General features: G+C 38.9%; 1 protein-coding gene across 4 annotated transcripts; it reads left to right on the forward strand.

The window, feature by feature from the left end:
* Window positions 1–295: 295 nt before the first annotated feature.
* On the forward strand, window positions 296–18,561 carry LOC113683375 (uncharacterized). 4 transcript variants are annotated; one of them, XM_089213815.1, is made up of 20 exons: window positions 296–529; window positions 1,631–1,805; window positions 2,373–2,468; window positions 2,951–3,097; window positions 3,485–3,575; window positions 3,747–3,836; window positions 5,181–5,225; window positions 5,682–5,731; window positions 6,370–6,501; window positions 6,807–6,953; window positions 7,307–7,397; window positions 7,509–7,627; window positions 8,035–8,125; window positions 8,297–8,386; window positions 9,257–9,301; window positions 9,758–9,807; window positions 10,444–10,590; window positions 10,944–11,034; window positions 11,146–11,264; window positions 14,375–18,561. In XM_089213815.1, exons 2-20 carry the CDS (start codon window positions 1,683–1,685, stop codon window positions 18,164–18,166), a joined length of 5,556 nt encoding a protein of 1,851 aa, XP_089069941.1. In that variant the 5' UTR covers window positions 296–529; window positions 1,631–1,682; the 3' UTR covers window positions 18,167–18,561. The 4 variants fall into 4 exon arrangements, with proteins under 4 accessions (XP_089069941.1, XP_089069943.1, XP_089069944.1 ...); XM_089213816.1 differs by lacking the exon at window positions 2,373–2,468 and having other exon boundaries at window positions 315–529; XM_089213817.1 differs by lacking the exons at window positions 8,035–8,125; window positions 8,297–8,386; window positions 9,257–9,301; ... (2 more) ...; window positions 10,944–11,034; window positions 11,146–11,264.
* Window positions 18,562–20,036: the final 1,475 nt, after the last annotated feature.

Consider the following 20,036-nt stretch of genomic DNA (forward strand, 5'->3'; position numbering starts at 1 on the left):
TTCTCTTGGCATGATCCGTGCGGTTGAAGAGCTACGAAGGGCCCTTGGCTCCATTCCGCATGATCTCGTTCTACGGTTTTGTTCAACTAAGATCAGTGGAAATGGTACAAGGCTGGCTCTACCTCATACAGATTTTTTTTCAATGATTTTATAGAAGTCAAAAGAGAGAAAAGAGGTTTTAGTTAACAGTTAAAATAAAATACATCGATCGTAACCTCCTTCCCCCCCTCCCCCCCCCCCCCCCCTGAATGAAGTCACGATTATTTTTGAAAGTCACGTTATTTTATCCGGATATGTTGCGAGGCGCATGCCCGTTTCCGAATCGGCCAATTCAGAGAATCGCTGAGTCAATTAATTCTAGGAATTTTCAGTTTGCACCTCTTAGCAAAGACACGCAAGTTCATTACTTCTCTGGAGAAATAGATGGTAATTCAATTCATCAGCTTTGAAATGAATTACTTTTTTTGAAGTCTCGACATAGGTGTCAACCATATCTTCAAGCTTTTCACCGTAAGCGACATCTTATCAGGTAAGAATGAACGACCAGAATGTGGTGTAGCTCTTGATGTACGCAAGTCTTGATATCTTGATATGGCTCAGAAAAAAAAGATAAGTGAAACGCATAGGCAGAAAAGATCCGTCTGATTATTTTTAATTTGATCGAGGTTAATTGGTCGGAATACGTGTTGCGAAACACTGATAATCCAAGTTTAAAGAAAAGCGAAATAAAAGCGAAAGTAAACCTTGCCATTCGAAAGTTCATCTCTCTTTGAGATCATGAATAAATAGAACAGAGAGTCAGTCTTGCACTTCTACTACAACTGTTACATTTCGTCATTTCAATTATCACTGAAAAATCGACAGAGTGCACGAGTTAAGCTTTCGAAATTCTGAATACTTTTCTGGGAATTAACATGTATATCACGAACGTGTATCGACAATATCGTTTTTATCGATAACTTCGCAACATCGAAATTATTAGTTCACGACTGGGAGGGACAAAATGAAAGAATAAAGCAACATTCTAGCAATTGGATTAAGAGGAACATTTAAAATATCAATGTCCTTGTGAGTAATATAAAGTGATTATATAAAGTGATAGACCCGGAACTAGAAATTTTGCATAACAAAAGCTTTATTCGATCTTATGTTTAGAGATCGCGGCTTGACTAGACTAAACTTAATTTATTGTTGTTCGATTAGGGTTTGATGACTGGGATGTGAAAATTTATCCTGTTGATGGTTTTGCAGGCGGTTTTTGGTTTTGATCGAATTTTTTTTGCGCTTTCGATGATTTTATTTCTACGGTTTTGCGGTTTGTAATAGACCCCAATGCCCCCCTTAGTTAGGAGACTTTTTTATACATGCGCAAAATTGCTGTTTCAATTCGTGACAAACCTCTCAGTTGATCAAACTGGGTGCTGGAGAACCGCTAGAAATTCGCCCTTCGTAACTTTCAAAATCATAGCCTCTTAGAACAGAGGAACACCAAGGTTAAAAATGAATGTAAGAACAGAGCAGAGATGAAAGACGATGGTTTAAGATGGAGGAGATTAAAACGGAGTGAAAACACCGAACTTGAACAATCTAGATCCATAGAATTTAACTGACGTAAGGTTTCTTCCATTAGTTCACTAGGAGGCATAGTCTTCCCTCTACAGTGATATTTGACACCTGTGAGGATGAGCACCGGAAAGGAACTGCCTCGAAAAAATTGCCCATCACCGGATTCGTGCGGTTGGAGTAAGAAAGATATGCTCCACTTTCACTGCCCACGGGAAGATTGTAAATATTCTGCAAGAGAGGTACGTATTGAAGAAGTTAAAAGCTAAACTGGAATGTTTCTATGGCTGATGTTGCATTTCGAATGACACGTAAAATAACCTCTAAGCTCGATATTCTCTGTTCTGATGAATTTCATAAAAATGCTAAAACAAATCTTATGTAGTATTTTGTAGTATCTGTTGAGATTAAGCTGATAAATCCAGCTACATCCCTTTTTCCTGCGAGATACATGTTCACAATTTATGCAGGTCACCTTTATAACGGATCATTTAGGTTTTTGGTGGTAATTAGTTTCGGAATCCTAGTTGTTGAAACAAATGAGGTTTTTCTTTGTTTCAACCTTGTTGCCTCCGGTAACATTCAGATAATCGTACAAATTTCTAATCTCCTCAGACCTCGAGTTCGTATCAGTTAGGTGTGTTCTCCATTTGCGCTATGATAGTACTATGTTATTACTAAGATATTAAGGAAATGTTATGCATTGAGGGGACAGAAATGATAACTGCGACATCAAACTAGACTGGGACATGCAACATTAATTGTGGAAACTCACTGACAACTTTTCCTTTCTCTTCATTTCACTTCAGCCGAAGAGAGTTTACGCACACATTCAATCGAAACATGCAGAGATAAATTCCATGCCTTCTACCTCAGAAGGCTTCACTAGAGAACCAAACGGAGAGGTATACTTTACAATTACAGAACTAAAGCCAACTTTGTGGCTTTAAGCTTGAATCACGTACAAGTTCATGCGATGTCCAAGGTTCGACACGCAATTGTCGAAATCTGGGGAATGAAAATAGCATGAAAAGAACCTTTTGATGTTCTTATAACATATTAGGTTACCATGGCAACATCAGGTTGTAATGGTACAATGGAATTATGATATAGTCAGAGAAATGATCACAATTTGTCGAGAAATAGTTGGGAATTTTTTCATACAGACTTTTAGAGGTAAAACAAAAAAGTCTGGAGGCTAAGATCCATCGATTAAATTATTTTTTCTCTATATCGAAACGATTTTGAGCCACCTTAAGGTAGCCGTGTAGTTGTCGGATAAAGTCACGTGTTTGTCATAATGGTCACGAGATTGATATATTTACCAAGATGAAAAGTAGTTAGCGAAGTCTGACGTCAACTGATGCTAAGCACTTCTTCTTGTAAGGAGGGGAAATCGACGAACGCTATTGATGACCAGGAGACTTCTGCTGCAAAAAGTGTAAAGAAGAAGAAAAATAAGAAGAAGAAAAAAAGGCCGCAGAAGGTAGATGACAATGACGAGTCGATTAACCGAACATTGAGTGGCTTGGATGTAAGTGACGTTAATGAGTTAAATTAACAGCACTAAATATCAGAGTGAGTCGATCTATGATATAGAGTTCATAGTCCATTCATGCCTGGAAAACAAAGATTTCTATGTCGTTGTAGTTATTATTTATAATCCCTTCTCTTTTCTAGGATGCTATTTCATCGCAAATTACCTCCAGTATCTCCTCAGCCTTTGTAGTTCGCTGGTACCCCTTTATATCGTTCCTCGACGTAACGATATAACTTCCTTTCAAAGACCACACCTCAGCAACTTCATCCATAGCTCCAACTAATATTTTTATTTGGAATCGGAGCCCAGCGCTATCAGACTAAGAAGTCTTCAACGGAATTTTTGATATATGGCTTATCTGATAACTACTATGTTTTGTAGGTCGCCAGTGAAGAAGGTCTGAAAATACCTTTGCCTGAAGGAAAGCCTTCGCTATCAAGTGTTGCAAAAGGCGACGAAGAAGAACCACACAGTGAGTTATCCATCTGAACACTGTCGGATGATGTGTCCATTCCGATTCCTAAATCCTTGTGTATTTCAAAGAAAATAATATTAATCTTACAATGAGAAAATAATGTTTTAGTTTAATAATGTAGCAAGGCTTTTAAGCAGACGTTTTCGTTAATAGTTTGCTCCTTTTCAGGAGGTAGTGATGCAGATGAGTCTTCCGATGACAAGGACCACGTCGCTTGCACTTTAGGTGATCGAGTCGAAGATTGGAATCCAGAACAAAGTACGAATTATACATAATGTTGGTATCAATAATTCAATCGACCTTGTTCATCTCTGTAACAAAAGTAAAACGCCCTCTCGTCTTGAATTACATCTATAGGAGAGACTTAAATCGTTTTGGACTTCGAGTTTGAGAATTGGGAAATATCACTTGGAGAATATCACCCAATATTCCTTAAACTCCACACAATATTTACTTCCTTACAAAACGGGCGTCATGAGCTGTGCAACGCTGGAAACCTGATATCCTATCTGGTTTTCTGCTTGATCACCATGCATGATCACAATCTCTAACTTGTTTCCTAATCTCGTTACGAACTGAGCCACGGTTTACCATCGCGTTATTCCATACCTCGGAAGATGTGGTGCTGACAAGTCGAATTTATCTTCGGAATGAAGCTACCATTTGGGGCTTTCACTGCTTTATCGTAATCTTTGATTTCACCTGTACATGTGTCAGTCAACGTTTCGAATTTTTCTTGAACTTCTTTATTAGGAGATAGAAGAAGTAAAGCTCTCCTCTGGACTTCGTCGTCATCTTTTTATTCGACGATAATCAGGCCCTTGGTGTCTGCACATAAGGAAAAACTCTTCATTCATTGCTGCTATTGTCCTTTAACGTTCAAAGACTCACCTTGAAGATCAATTGGTTCATTAACTGCAGTAGATAGGTCATCGATCTTAATTGACGCCATAACTCAGTTAACAGAGATTTTAGCAAAATCCTCTTTGCTAGATGTCATATTCCAACGCCGTATTCAAACCGATGGAATAGGATTGTCACACGCAAACAGCACACACTCGAATCGTATCCGTTGTGCTTCATAATGCATGTCGCACCTAAGTCGTTGGTATACGCAACACTTAAGTGTACTTCACAAACATGGAAGTATCGATAATTCAATCGACCTTGTTTATTCTTTCTCAATTGTTTGAAATGTTTGTTACAGTATGTTTCTGTTGTAATCTCTTGATTCATTTCATGAACATGCATATCCTTTGAAACATGTCAGAGGATGAAAGTTCCAGTGAAATACCACTTGTGGAGTTGATTTCAAGATACAGAAAAAAGTCCGATATATTGGAGGACTCGAAAAGTCTCTTTCTTCTCTACTTTCTCCTATTTCTCCTTCTATAGGATGGTCAACAAAGGAGTAATCCAAATTTGTTTCGAAAATAATTTTGAAAAGAAAGGGGTTCGGGTAGATAAAATAATTCACCGAAACTAAGTCCAAATTTGCATATCATATTTCCTTTCACGGAAATAATGAATGCTAGTTCCTTTGTAATAACATTTTCTACCGAATATTTTAAAATGTATTTGTTTGTTTGTTTCTACTTTTAGGTATTTTCGTTGAGGGCAAGGCCTCTTCTACAGACCACGAAACTGGTTGGTTTAATTCAAGCAGTTCACACTCTAATTGGTTTTCTGATAATGAATCAGGCACGAGTGCTTTTAAATATTGAGCTTACAGGCTATTAAAACAAGGGAATATTACTGAATGTTCCCTAAACTTCACATAAAATTTATAATGCCTTTCAAAGCGGGCGTCGGGTGTTTTAAAACGTCAGAGGACTGCATCTTTCAGCTAATTGGGTTTTGCCGCCGTGATAATCCTTGATTCTGTCTTTCTTTAGTCTTCCCATCTTCCAAATTAACTTTATCCACAAAGGCAGAGACACCATACTCCTTAATCCCGATTATTGACCACCTCCGTTCCTAATGATGATGCTAGCTTTATAACTCTTACTTGTAATTTAACATAATTTTCTTCATCAAAAAATATTGCCCCAATGCTCACTAAGTTTGCATCACATTTTTAAAAGTAAAACGCTTTGATTGCAGATGAAATGGTAATACGTGAGCATTCCACGCTATGCTTAGATAAAGGAATAGTAAGTATATTTCCAGTCAAGTATTCTACAGCTTTAGTGTTTTATTATACATAAGACATACGAAACATGCAGAGATGAGTTCCATGCCTTTTACCTCAGAAGGCTCCCTTAGAGAGCCAGACGGAGAGGTACACTTAACAATTACAGAACTAAAGCCAACTTTGTGGCTTTAAGCTTGAATTACTTTAAAACGTACAAGTTCATGCGATGTCCAAGGTATGACACGCAATTGTCGAAATCTGGGGAGTGAAAATAGCATGAAAAGAACCACCAGCCAATTTCTTATATGTTTTAATGTTCTTATGACATATCAGGTTACCATAACAACACCAAGTTGTAATGTTACAATGAAATACTAACAGTTAGAGAAATGATCACAATTTGTTGAGAAGTAATTGGGAATTTTTCCTCACAAACTTTAGGGGTAAAACAAAAAGGCCTGGAGGCTAAGATCCATCAATTAAATTATTTTTACAATATATCAAAACGATATTGAGCCACCTTAAGGTAGCTGTGTGGTTGTTGGATAAAGTCACGTGTTTGTCATGATGGTCACCAGATTTTTATGTTGACCAAGATGAATTATAGTAATCAGCTAAATCTGACGTCAACTGATGCTGAGCGCTTCTTGTTGTAAGGAGGCAAAATCGATGAACACTATTGACGACCAGAAGGCCTCTGCTGAAAAAAGTGTAAAGAAAAAGAAAAAGAAGAAGAAGAATAAAGGGCCGGAGAAGGCAGATGGCAATGACGAGAGGATTAACCAAGCAGTGAGTGGCTTAGATGTTAGTGAACTTTACCATAACGACTTCATCCAGGGCTTAAACTAAAATGTTTAATCTGGATTCGGACAAACTTTAGGGGTAAAACAAAAAGGCCTGGAGGCTAAGATCCATCAATTAAATTTTTTTTTACAATATATCAAAACGATATTGAGCCACCTTAAGGTAGCCGTGGGGTTGTCGGATAAAGTCACGTGTTTGTCATGATGGTCACCAGATTGATATATTGACCAAGATGAAAAGTAATCAGCGAAGTCTGACGTCAACTGATGCTAAGCGCTTTTTCTTGTAAGGAGGCGAAATCGATGAACGATATTGATGACCAGAAGGCCTCTGCTGCAAAAAGTGTAAAGAAGAAGAAAAATAAGAAGAAGAATAAAAGCCCGGAGAAGGCAGATGGCAATGACGAGAGGATTAACCAAACAGCGAGCGGCTTAGATGTTAGTGACCTTCATAAGTTAACGGCACTAAGAATTAGCATGACTGAATCAGTCTATATGGTAGTTCTGGCAAGCAGAGATTTTTATGTTTTTAACCCTTTTACTCTTAGAATCGAAAGGATGTTATTCTAACCAATATTACCTGCGATATTTCCCCAGCCTCGGTGGCTCGCTGATAGCCATTTACATCGTCCTTGGTATCATTTCTTGTCCAAGGACAACACCATAACGACTTCATCTAGGGCTTAAACTAAACTGCTTCATCTGGATTCGGAGCCAGGCGCCATAAGCTCACAGAATCTCCTACGACATCTTTGATATATGGCTTATCTGCGTTTTTTTATGGTTTGTAGGTAGCCACTGAAGAAGGTCAGAAAGTAACTTTACTAGAGGAGAAGCCTTTGCCACCTTATGTTACAAAAGACGATGAAGAAGCACCACACAGTGAGTTATCCATCCAAATGCTGCCGGATGATGTATCAATTTCGATCTCCTTTCGTTTATTTCCAAGTAAACAATGTTAGTTCCATACTGATAGAATGATTTCTTTATTAGGGTTAGCTCCTTCTTCAGGGGATAGTGATGACGACCAGAACACCTCTACTTTAAAAAGCGAAAAGAAAAATAGAAGCCCGGAGAAGGCAGATGGCAATGACGAGAGGATTAACCGAACAGTGAGTAGCTTGGATGTATGTGACGTTAATGAGTTAAATTAACAGCACTAAGTATCAGAGAAAGTCAATCTATGATATATAGTTCACAGTCCATTTATGTCTGGCGAACAAAGATTTCCATGTTGTTGTAGTTGTTGTTTATAAACCCTTCTCTTATGATAAAAAGGATGCTATTCCATCGCAAATTACCTCCAGTATCTCCTCAGCCTTTGTAGTTCGCTGGCACCCATTTATATCGTTCCTCGATGTAACGATATAACTTCCTTTCAAAAACCACATCTTAGCAACTTCATCCAGAGCTCGAAGTAATATTTTTATTTGAAATCGGAGCCAAGCGCTGTAAGACTAAAGAGTCTTCAACGGAATTTTTAATATATGGCTTATCTGATAACTACTATGTTTTGTAGGTCGCCAGTGAGGAAGGTCTAAAAATACCTTTGCTAGAAAGAAAGCCTTCGCTATCAAATGTTACAAAAGACGATAAAGAAGCACCACACAGTGAGTTATTCATCTGAACACTTTCGCATGAAGTGTCCATTCCGATTCCGAGATCCTTGTGTATTTCCAAGAAAATAATATGAATCGCACAATGAGAATATAATGTTTTAGTTTAATAATGTAACAAGGCTTTTAAGCAGAGCTTTTCGTTAATAGTTTGCTCCTTTTCAGAAGGTAGTGATGCAGATGAGTTTTCCGATGACAAGGACCAAGTCGCTTGTACTTTAGGTGATCGAGTCGAAGATTGGAACCCAGAGCAAAGTACGCATTATACATAATGTCGGTATCGATAATTCAATCGACCTTGAATATCTCTGTAACAACAGTGAAACGCTCTCTCGTCTTGACTTGAATTAAATCAATAAGGGAGACTTAAATCGTTTTGGACTTCGGGTCTGAGAATTGGGAAATATCACCTATGGAATATCACCGGATATTCCTTAAACTCGACATAATACTTACTTCCTTTCAAAACGGGCGTCATGAGTTGTACAACGCTGGAAACCTGATATCCTATCTGGTTTTCTGCTTGATCACCATGCATGATTACAATCTCTAACCAGTTACCTAATCTCGTTGCGAATTGAGCCTCGGTTTCACCATCGCGTTGTTCCATACCTCGCCGGAAGATGTGGTGCTGACAAGTCGAATTTATCTTCGGAATGAAGCTACCATCTGGGGCTTTCACTGCTTTGTCGTAATCTTTGATTTCACCTGTATATGTGTCGGTCAACGTTTCGAATGTTTCTGTTTTAATCTCTTATTTCATTTCATGAATATGTCCTTTGAAACATGTCAGAGGATGAAAGTTCCAGTGAAATATCACTAGTGGGGTTAATTTCAAGATACAGAAAAAAGTCCGAGATATTGGAGGACTCGAAAAGTCTCTTTCTTCTCTACTTTCTCCTATTTCTCCTTCTATAGGATGGTCAACAAAGGAGTAATCCAAATTTGTTTCGAAAATAATTTTGAAAAGAAAGGGGTTCGGGTAGATAAAATAATTCACCGAAACTAAGTCCAAATTTGCATATCATATTTCCTTTCACGGAAATAATGAATGCTAGTTCCTTTGTAATAACATTTTCTACCGAATATTTTAAAATGTATTTGTTTGTTTGTTTCTACTTTTAGGTATTTTCGTTGAGGGCAAGGCCTCTTCTACAGACCACGAAACTGGTTGGTTTAATTCAAGCAGTTCACACTCTAACTGGTTTTCTGATAATGAATCAGGCACGAGTGCTTTTAAATATTGAGCGTACAGGCTATTAAAACAAGGGAATATTACCGAATGTTCCCTAAACTTCACATAAAATTTATAATGCCTTTCAAAGCGGGCGTCGGGTGTTTTAAAACGTCAGAGGACTGCATCTTTCAGCTAATTGGGTTTTGCCGCCGTGATAATCCTTGATTCTGTCTTTCTTTAGTCTTCCCATCTTCCAAATTAACTTTATCCACAAAGGCAGAGACACCATACTCCTTAATCCCGATTATTGACCACCTCCGTTCCTAATGATGATGCTAGCTTTATAACTCTTACTTGTAATTTAACATAATTTTCTTCATCAAAAAATATTGCCCCAATGCTCACTAAGTTTGCATCACATTTTTAAAAGTAAAACGCTTTGATTGCAGATGAAATGGTAATACGTGAGCATTCCACGCTATGCTTAGATAAAGGAATAGTAAGTATATTTCCAGTCAAGTATTCTACAGCTTTAGTGTTTTATTATACATAAGACATACGAAACATGCAGAGATGAGTTCCATGCCTTTTACCTCAGAAGGCTCCCTTAGAGAACCAGACGGAGAGGTACACTTAACAATTACAGAACTAAAGCTAACTTTGTGGCTTTAAGCTTGAATTTCTTTAAAACGTACAAGTTCATGCGATGTCCAAGGTATGACACGCAATTGTCGAAATCTGGGGAGTGAAAACAGCATGAAAAGAACCACCAGCCAATTTCTTATGTTTTAATGTTCTTATGACATATCAGGTTACCATAACAACACCAAGTTGTAATGTTACAATGGAATACTAACAGTTAGAGAAATGATCACAATTTGTTGAGAAGTAATTGGGAATTTTTCCTCACAAACTTTAGGGGTAAAACAAAAAGGCCTGGAGGCTAAGATCCATCAATTAAATTATTTTTACAATATATCAAAACGATATTGAGCCACCTTAAGGTAGCCGTGTGGTTGTCGGATAAAGTCACGTGTTTGTCATGATGGTCACCAGATTTTTATGTTGACCAAGATGAATTATAGTAATCAGCTAAATCTGACGTCAACTGATGCTGAGCGCTTCTTGTTGTAAGGATGCAAAATCGATGAACACTATTGACGACCAGAAGGCCTCTGCTGAAAAAAGTGTAAAGAAAAAGAAAAAGAAGAAGAAGAATAAAGGGCCGGAGAAGGCAGATGGCAATGACGAGAGGATTAACCAAACAGCGAGCGGCTTAGATGTTAGTGACCTTCATAAGTTAACGGCACTAAGAATTAGCATGACTGAATCAGTCTATATGGTAGTTCTGGCAAGCAGAGATTTTTATGTTTTTAACCCTTTTACTCTTAGAATCGAAAGGATGTTATTCTAACCAATATTACCTGCGATATTTCCCCAGCCTCGGTGGCTCGCTGATAGCCATTTACATCGTCCTTGGTATCATTTCTTGTCCAAGGACAACACCATAACGACTTCATCTAGGGCTTAAACTAAACTGCTTCATCTGGATTCGGAGCCAGGCGCCATAAGCTCACAGAATCTCCTACGACATCTTTGATATATGGCTTATCTGCGTTTTTTTATGGTTTGTAGGTAGCCACTGAAGAAGGTCAGAAAGTAACTTTACTAGAGGAGAAGCCTTTGCCACCTTATGTTACAAAAGACGATGAAGAAGCACCACACAGTGAGTTATCCATCCAAATGCTGCCGGATGATGTATCAATTTCGATCTCCTTTCGTTTATTTCCAAGTAAACAATGTTAGTTCCATACTGATAGAATGATTTCTTTATTAGGGTTAGCTCCTTCTTCAGGGGATAGTGATGACGACCAGATCACCTCTACTTTAAAAAGCGAAAAGAAAAATAGAAGCCCGGAGAAGGCAGATAGCAACGACGAGAGGATTAACCGAACCGTGAGTAGCTTGGATGTATGTGACGTTAATGAGTTAAATTAACAGCACTAATTACCAGAGTAAGTCAAACTATGATATAAAATTCACAGCCCATTGTTGTCTGGCAAACAAAGATTTCTGTGTTGTTGTAGTTATTGTTTATATATGTTCCTTACTCTTATGATAAAAAGGATACTATTCCATCGCAAATTACCTCCAGTATCTCCTCAGTCTCTGTAGTTCACTGGCACCCATTTATATCGTCCTTGATATAACTTCTTTTCAAAGACCACACCTTAGCAACTTTATCCAGGGCTCGATTCGCACGAGTCCACTCGACTCCTCTTCATTAGAGTCGATCCGTCTCACCGGAAGTCGATTCGCAGAACAACACGTTAATGCACACTTATGTTTTAAATGGAGGGTTGTCTAATACCACGGCTTAATACAAGTGGTCTAATGTATTCACGAGTCATACAATTCGTCGATGCATGAATATTCATTACAGAAACCATGGAAACGAAACGAGTCGTAAGGCTGTGCTTACTATCCATGAATATCATTAGGGAGATTTAGATAAACGTATAACTGATGTTTAGTTTCTTTCTCAAACTTTGTCATAGTTTTGATCGATTGGTAACAGGACTTCGTGTCGTTCAATTCTTTCTGTAATCATACTCGTGATTGACAAATCGGACTTCTGCTTCGCAGTCTTCCGATTATGTTTTAAAATCGCTTGTATGATTACAGACCGAATTGAACTCCACTCGGTCCTATTACCATTCATAAGCACGCGCGTCATTTCATCGCTTCACGGTACACTTTGCTGCAGCTGGAAGCAAGGGTTTTTGAAGTAACACTTGAATTAACTTAACTCGATAGGTGAAAAGTCTCGAGCGTATGGAACAATTTCATATATAATTTGTGGGAAAATTACCCAAATTTAAACGACATCGACTCAAAATGTTCCTCGAGTAGTTCCTTTCTAGGTTATAATTTAAATCCTCGAGTAATGGGCTTCGTGCACGCTTTTAGCTTCATCTTTTTTTCCTTTCAAATAATTATTTTTTAATTTCCCCAATTTAAAGGGGATAAATTGTTCACCAAAATTATGCAATAAAAAATATAGGTCACCGTGCTTGTTCAAGAGCTTAAGATCATCGTACCTCTTTACCCGGTCATGGATTGAAAAGCAAAACCGTGTTCTTAGAATGCGCGCGCTCTCATTCCCCTTATTACGTGATTTTTATGCGCAATATACAGGATGCGAAGTACAAAACTAAGGGATCACCTTGATGTCGATGTTGCTCATTACAAAAGTACTCGGCGTGCCCGCTTTTCGGCTTTAGTGGGTTCCCATGATTAGGATAAGAAAATCTACGGACAAATCAGATCAGGAGAGCAACCATTTCCTGTTCAAAAAAGCAATAGCTTGAATGTCTTCTGGTCCTCGACAGATTTTTTTTAAAAAACAGCAGTCTCATTTCTGGAGGCAAAATCTTCAAAGGAAGGAAGGCATCTCCATTCGTGCGATTCGAATCGAGTAAAATTCGAAAACATTTCTAACCCTTCCTTTTAACCACTTGCGGAATATATTTTAAGTATCTTGTAAATGGACTTCCGGTATGACATTTCCACCTCAAGAAGAACGGTTTATTCAGATTACCGTAACCGCGAATCGACTTCCGGTAGATCGATTCGAAGGCTGCCTTCGACGAATCGACTCAATTTGGGTGTATTGGACAACCCTCATATCCGCAGCGGAAATTGCTTTTATTATGTCGAGTTCAAAGTGTGTCGAGCTACCAAGCCCCTCGTCCATGTAGAGTTCTCAACCTTTCTTTTTTCCTTCTTTTTCTTAAACTTCTGCAAACTCAGGGAAAATTGTCTTTTAGCAAAAAACAATAAAACAATTATTACATCTGGATTTCGCATGATATCAAAATAATATTGGATATCCAGAATATTCAAGGTCAAGGTAAGGGTTATCAGCCGAACCGCTATGGCTGAGGCTGATTACCCCTATCGAGACCTTGATTATTCTGGATATCACAGAAACCGAATCTTGTAATCATTTTGTTATACATTGAACGAAAAAAAAAAGATCACGACAGTTAGTGGAACTGATAATTAATTTCTATACGTGTAAATATATACGAATCAGCAGACAGTACAAAGCGCGTTAACTTGACATGATTACCCTTGGAAATCATGCACTGCGGTCGTACATGACAAGAGTGCCCGTGACCTTGAGAGTCCTTGACGTGATTATTGTATAATCTGCAGCTACATGACGTCCTAGGCGCGAAAAATTGAAAATTCTCTGTGCGCTTTCGACCAATCAGAAAAGAGTACGGAATTGAATGTATGATATCTTGAATAATCAAACCTTGTGTCTGTGTTATCAGCCTCAGCCTTCGGCTTCGGCAGGCAACTCAGACCTCGGCATTGATAGTCTATGATATCATTATCAACCTCATCCAATAATAGCTTAATCATAGCTTAATCCCTAATCATGAATGATGATGATCCCTAATGACAATAATCCTAATGATCCCTAGTGATAATGCACGGGGTAGAAGTTTCTTAGGTGTCGCGTTACACCTGACGAAATTCGAAATCGTCAGTTTCTTTGTAGAAAAACTATGCAAGAGAATATTAGAGGTCCTCAACGGGGTTAACCGATAGCCGTAAAACGACCAAAAAATTTAGCCCTTAGGCGTAAAAATTGACAAATTTTAATCGTTAGTCGTAAAAAAAGTTAACCGTGAAAAATTTGTCTGGTGGAAACAATGGAAAGATGTTAACTATTAGCCTTAAATTGGCCAAAACTTTAACCGTTAGCCGTAAAAGCCATCACCCTATTGAGACCCTCATATTAAGCTGGCGATAATACTGCTCCCAAGAAATTTCTCGGATACTCGGAATGTTGGAAAAAAGGTTAAACAAGATCTATTTAACAAAAAAGGAGCCGATTAGATCTTTCATTGTTCTTGAGATATTCGTCCATGGCCTGTTTTGAGGCATATACGAATGACACAATATTACATAACAAAAGCGCCATAACTGATATCGTTTTCATCAATGCGTTTTTATTAAAGTCTCTTGTCATTTGTTTCAATCTTTTCCAGGAAACCAGTTTTGAATTCCTCATTATTCTTGATGAATTGTTGCTAGACATCTTGAAAGCATCCGGTGAACAGTCTATGGATGTCCAACGTTTGGAAAAAGAGGTTTTGGACAGGACAGGTTGCGATTTTAGTACTTTATATGAGATTATAAAAGAAACAGAGCAAGGATCACATGGTGTTGAAGATTTCATTTTGAAAGACTCCAATTTTTTTGAGCTAAAAGATTCAATGGTGCGTTCCATCTCTCGATTCTCACCTCATAGGCTAAGTGAAAAAATAGATCTTGACTTCTCGCGCCAACACATCTCTTCGTGTCGCAACTTCGTTGACTGGTGCCTATTACCAGCAAGGGATGCTCGTTCCATTGTTCTCGCATTTAGTACCATAGGGGACAAAACTTGGCCATTTGGAGTTCTAGATCTTCTACTTTGGTTTTGTCCTCTTCTTGAGGAGGTAGATCTCACGGGATGCGTGTGTCTGCGCAGGTCCAATTTTATCAAGAGCCCGCCTCCTTGCAGAGTAATTGATCACGAGTGCTTAAGTCCTTCGTACCTTTTAAATTCCGATGATGCTGTTGAAAAAATTAGTGACATGCTCAGTCACGATCATTTATCATTTTCATTGCATTCAAATGGCTGGACTCTCCTTCACAGTGCAGTTCTGCTCGGAAGCCAAGAGCTAGTAAAATCGTTCTTTGCACATTACAAAACTATTGGTAACGATAACTACTTCAAAAGCGTACATTTTAAAACTGCGCGAGAGCTTGCCATTACTCTCCACCGCTGTGATATTCTAGAGCTGTTCAAAGAGATCTACCCATTAGAAGACATGTCTCCATCACTGTTCCTCCACTTCTGTTTTTATCCAAAACATGGTATGACAAAATTTAAACACCCTTTTGAAATCGTAACTTCGAACAAAGACGCATTGAGAATGACCGAGAAATTACACGCTAATCAGGACTGCAGTCTGACAAGACTTTTGCAGACATATTTGAGGGAACTGGACATTACCTTTAAAGAAAAAATGTTAAAAAAGCTTATGAGGGACCTGGAAAAATACACGAGACCAGATAATTCTTATCCAAACAATCCCTGCTGGAATGATAAAGAGGTTTGTGAAGCAGTAAAGATTTTGGTTAAAGAAACTGGATGTTCTGTTCACGGGAGAGTAGAAGGATTTCCATACCTCATGCTTTCCATGCCAAATGTGCAACTGGCAGAATTTTTTATTCAGGAAGAAGTCCAAATTGACGAAAAAGATCAGCAAGGTCACACATGTCTTTTTCACGCTGTAGAAAAAGCGGTAGCAAGTAATTTGCCTGAGAGATGGTACAATTTTATCACTTTCTTGCTTAAAAACAAAGCTAACCCTGATGAAAGAGACGACTTCAGTGAGACTCCCCTTTTGTACAGTTTGTCCTACCTACTTTCTCCATGTAAATTTGGTGCCCACCGCCAGCCTGATGCTCTTTATCCGGCATACGGCAATAATTCCGGGATTCAAGCTGTGAAAACCTGGAGTCTTCTTTTGGAGGATAAAGCAAGACCTAACGCCAAAGACGAAAACGACCAGCCTGATGCTCTTTATCCGGCATATGGCAATTATTCCGGGATTCAAGCTGTGAAAACCTGGAGTCTTCTTTTGGAAGCTAAAGCAAGACCTAACGCCAAAGACGAAAACGACAGGTCCCTTCTGCATGTTCTCCTATCCCTTTTAAAAACTGGCCATTTAACGTCATCCCAGGGGCGTGAGATAGTTTGCAAAGGCATTCCCATCTTGGAAAAGTATGAAATGAAAATCAATTCCATTGATTCTGAAGGGAACACAGCTTTACATATGTGGGCAAGCCTGATGCTCCCATCAATCAGTGATGACATGATTAAAATTGGGTCCGAAATCGTCTCCCATGGTGGAAACGTCAATTCAAGAAACAACAAAGGAGATACACCTTTCCACATGTTAGTGAAGGAACGTTTTGTGCGAGAAGACTTGGTTGAACCAAATTTATGGAGCAGAATTCTAGCCCTTGGAATGAATCCTTGGATTGCAAACTGTGATGGGAAGTGCCCATTTGAAGTCCTTTTAGGAAACGAATCTTTTGGAAGTGCATTCACTTTTCTGAAGGCAATTTTCGAGGACGATCAAAATCGGGATATGGCTGAGTCTGCCAGGCGTTATAGAAATATGAGTGGAGACTACCTACTTCATACGTTATGCATTGTTAACAATGAAAATGTCCTAGAGATCTGTGAGTATTTGCTCGACCATGGATGTGAGGTTAATGTGCAAAACGAGTGCAGACAAACACCTCTGCATTTGCTCTGCAACAAAGTAAGTGAAACGGACTCCTCGCTTTCCCAACAAACAATCAATTTCATTCGACTTCTTGAAAGATACAATGCTGACATGACTCTCTCTGATATTTATGGGAAAACTTGCGAGGATATGCTCTCTAAATATCAAAGGTTAAAGATTCCAAAAACAATGAAATGGATTTCTGAGTCCATCGTCCATGAAGCTGTACTGTCTGAGGTGGTGCTCGGTAAGAACTCTCAAAATGTTGAAAATTACCACTATCATACGACGCCAATAGGAAAAGGTACATTTTCCTGTGTGTTTCCTGCGATCAATAAGATGGATGGCCGAGAGGTAGCATTAAAACGTCTGGAAAAAGCGAGATTAGCAAAGACGGATGGTATGCTTGAGAGAGAAATCAGATGCCTCTTAAAATTGTCAAGTTGCCCGAATGTTGTTAATTACATCACTTGCACAAGAGATTCCAACTTTGAGTACATAGTTATAGAGCTGATGGAGGGTTCTTTAGACAACTATCTCAGTTCCACTAAAGGACGCAGTCAGGCCCTCACAATCTGCTCACAGATTGCTCATGGTATGAAGTTTTTGCATAGGTGCGATGTTCTTCATCGGGATCTGAAACCTCAAAACATTTTGTATCGAACCAAGCCAGAATTATTCGTAAAACTCAGCGATTTTGGACTCAGTAAATTCCTGCAGCAAACTAGTACTGACAGCAAATCTGTGATGCACTCAAAGGCGGTAACACGTTGTTGGATGGCCCCTGAGCTCTTGGCACAGACCCATGAAGGGCACAGTAAACCCACCGACATTTACAGCTGTGGTATTCTTTTCCACTATGTCATGTCGGGAAAGAAGCATCCTTTTAGCAGCTCTGACAAGTCGCTCAAGTCAAATCTTCACGAAATCGAACAAAACATTTGCAGGAACAAAATGCATTTATGCTCCTCTCTTTCTCCAGAGGCTTTCCACCTCATAACGGAAATGCTTTCAAAGGATCCAAAAAGTCGGCCAACAGCCTCCTCCTTGTGGAAGTTTCCTTTTTTCTGGGATGATCGTACGAAAGTGGAATTTCTGACGAAAGTAGGGAATCTGAGAGAATTTAAACAGTCTAGACATGGTCTCCAACGTGAGTTAAGTGGAGTGGAAAGGAATCTGGAAAAATTTTGCTCTGATCATTTTTGCGCAACCTTCACTGATTGGACTGATAAGATCAGAAATATTTATGACGATCTTACGTCTGTATGGCCCAAACGAAGTTACAATGCCAGATCGGCTGTTGAACTCGTACGGTTTATCCGAAATGCGTACGAACACTCTCCGGATCTTTCAAAAAAAAACAGAGACGATCTTTTGGGGAAGTTTGTCGTCCTCAAACTCTTTCCGTATCTAGTTACAGACCTTTACAAAGCAATAAAGGGTTACAGCTCATGGACAAATAGGAAAACCATAATGCATTATTTTAAAAACTAAAGATGCGGTGGAGATTACGAGTGGAGTTTTGCACCAGCAGCAACAGTGGAGATACCGGTGTAACACGTAATTAGACGTACGTAATCATCTAAAAGGTTAAGTTAGCTTTGAGTTTGGAGCGGCCGACGTAATTCTATATTTAAGTTAGCTCAAACCCTCAAAAATTCGAAATTAGCGTCATCCGATTTGACGATCAATTGGATTTCGAGGACTTGCTTCCATATCCATACGACACCTCCTATTGCGTCGTAGATGCTTTATGACAAACTAATGTGGAGTATCATAAGAAAACAAGAACACTGAGAGAAATTAGCCTGCTACAAGAGATTACAAACTGATTATTACTTAAAATCCCATGCCTGCTATGATGGACATTGCCAATAAATTGAGAACAATGCAGAGAACTCTGATTGAAAACGAAATTCATAAATCGTTAAAGTTTGACAGAATACCAGGGGTAAATGCTATTTCGGAAAATTTCTTTATTGCCCTCCACAAGGGACAACTTCATCGTTAAATCTTGTTAAGCGGCCCGGCCGAAACGTCAAAAGTCTCTCTGTCCTTCTCTCTCCCTCTCTCTCTCTCTTTCTATTGAGAATCTTTGTCAACAAAAAGAGCTTTACCCGGTCATACCGGCCTGAGCATAGGCGGCCCAAGCTCACGTCTCGAGAAAAAGCCAACGATGAATTCATGAACGCGTCACGCGTTGTGTGACTCGGTGTTAAGTTACGGGAGGAACCGTTGAAAATTTGAACACGTTATAAGGCATAGTATGGGGAACGACATATAGTCGATTTACAACGATAAATATTTCGAAATCTGAATATTTTACACGTAAAATCAATAAAAACTTACTCATGCCCTGTGTATCCGTCGTAGTTTCTAGCGATTTCTGCTGTTTTAAGCTTGCTTTACCATCACTGTTAACCATGTCAAAAGACGAAGTTCGTCTTTTGACATGGTTAACAGTGATGGTAAAGCAAGCTTAAAACAGCAGAAATCGCTAGAAACTACGACGGATACACAGGGCATGAGTAAGTTTTTATTGATTTTACGTGTAAAATATTCAGATTTCGAAATATTTATCGTTATAAATCGACCATATTTCGTTCCCCATACTATGCCTTATAACGTGTTCAAATTTTCAACGGTTCCTCCCGTAACTTAACACCGAGTCACACAACGCGTGACGCGTTCATGAATTCATCGTTGGCTTTTTCTCGAGACGTGAGCTTGGGCCGCCTGTGGCCTGAGTGGCAGTCTTTTGCGTCTCTTTTGATCCACGGGATGAGCGTAAGCGAGTGAAATCACGCAAGAACATACTATAAATAAATCGGTGGCAAAAATAATAATAAAGAGTCAGTCGAAGCGTACTTCTCTATTAATCATGAGCCTTTTCATTTCAACCATGGCCTCCGTTTTCAGCGACTAATATCATCTAGCACATGTCCAGCAGAACTACCTTTTTTTTTTTTTTTGCGTTTTGTAGGCGAACGGAGACTCGCGTTGCCTCGCGTATGCCTCAATTCGATTGAGGAACGCAAAAATAAAATTACCCCTGTTCTGCAGGCTGTCTCGCAAACGGACCAAAAGCCTGGTATCTAAGCTTCTATTGTGATCAGTCCGCAGTGATCCAGAACGTTAGACATCATTTTTGTTTCATAGCCCACATACATTTTGGCTACGGAGAGAAACGAACGAAAGATGAAATCAAAATAGGAAGTATACAAGGAAATGCAGTGAGATTCATCCTTCCTGAGATTTAATGGAGCCAATGCCATTAAGTTAATTAGAGCGACTGAAAGCTATTAGCTTTTGTTCTTAAATCTCCCCCGCTGAATAAAACATGATTTACTTAGCGTGACATCTT

The sequence above is a fragment of the Pocillopora damicornis genome, chromosome 8 (genome assembly GCF_964200805.1).
Source record: "Pocillopora damicornis chromosome 8, jaPocDami1.2, whole genome shotgun sequence".
In the NCBI taxonomy this organism is placed as follows: Eukaryota; Metazoa; Cnidaria; class Anthozoa; order Scleractinia; family Pocilloporidae; genus Pocillopora; species Pocillopora damicornis.

Excerpts from the sequence above, each read along its gene's own strand:
- LOC113683375 (XM_089213815.1), top strand. The coding sequence starts at position 1,683 with ATGAGCACCGGAAAGGAACTGCCTCGAAAAAATTGCCCATCACCGGAT. Across the intron at positions 5,226-5,681 it reads TTCTACAGACCACGAAACTG|ATGAAATGGTAATACGTGAG; the intron begins GTTGGTTTAATT and ends CTTTGATTGCAG. Across the intron at positions 6,954-7,306 it reads AAACAGCGAGCGGCTTAGAT|GTAGCCACTGAAGAAGGTCA; the intron begins GTTAGTGACCTT and ends TATGGTTTGTAG.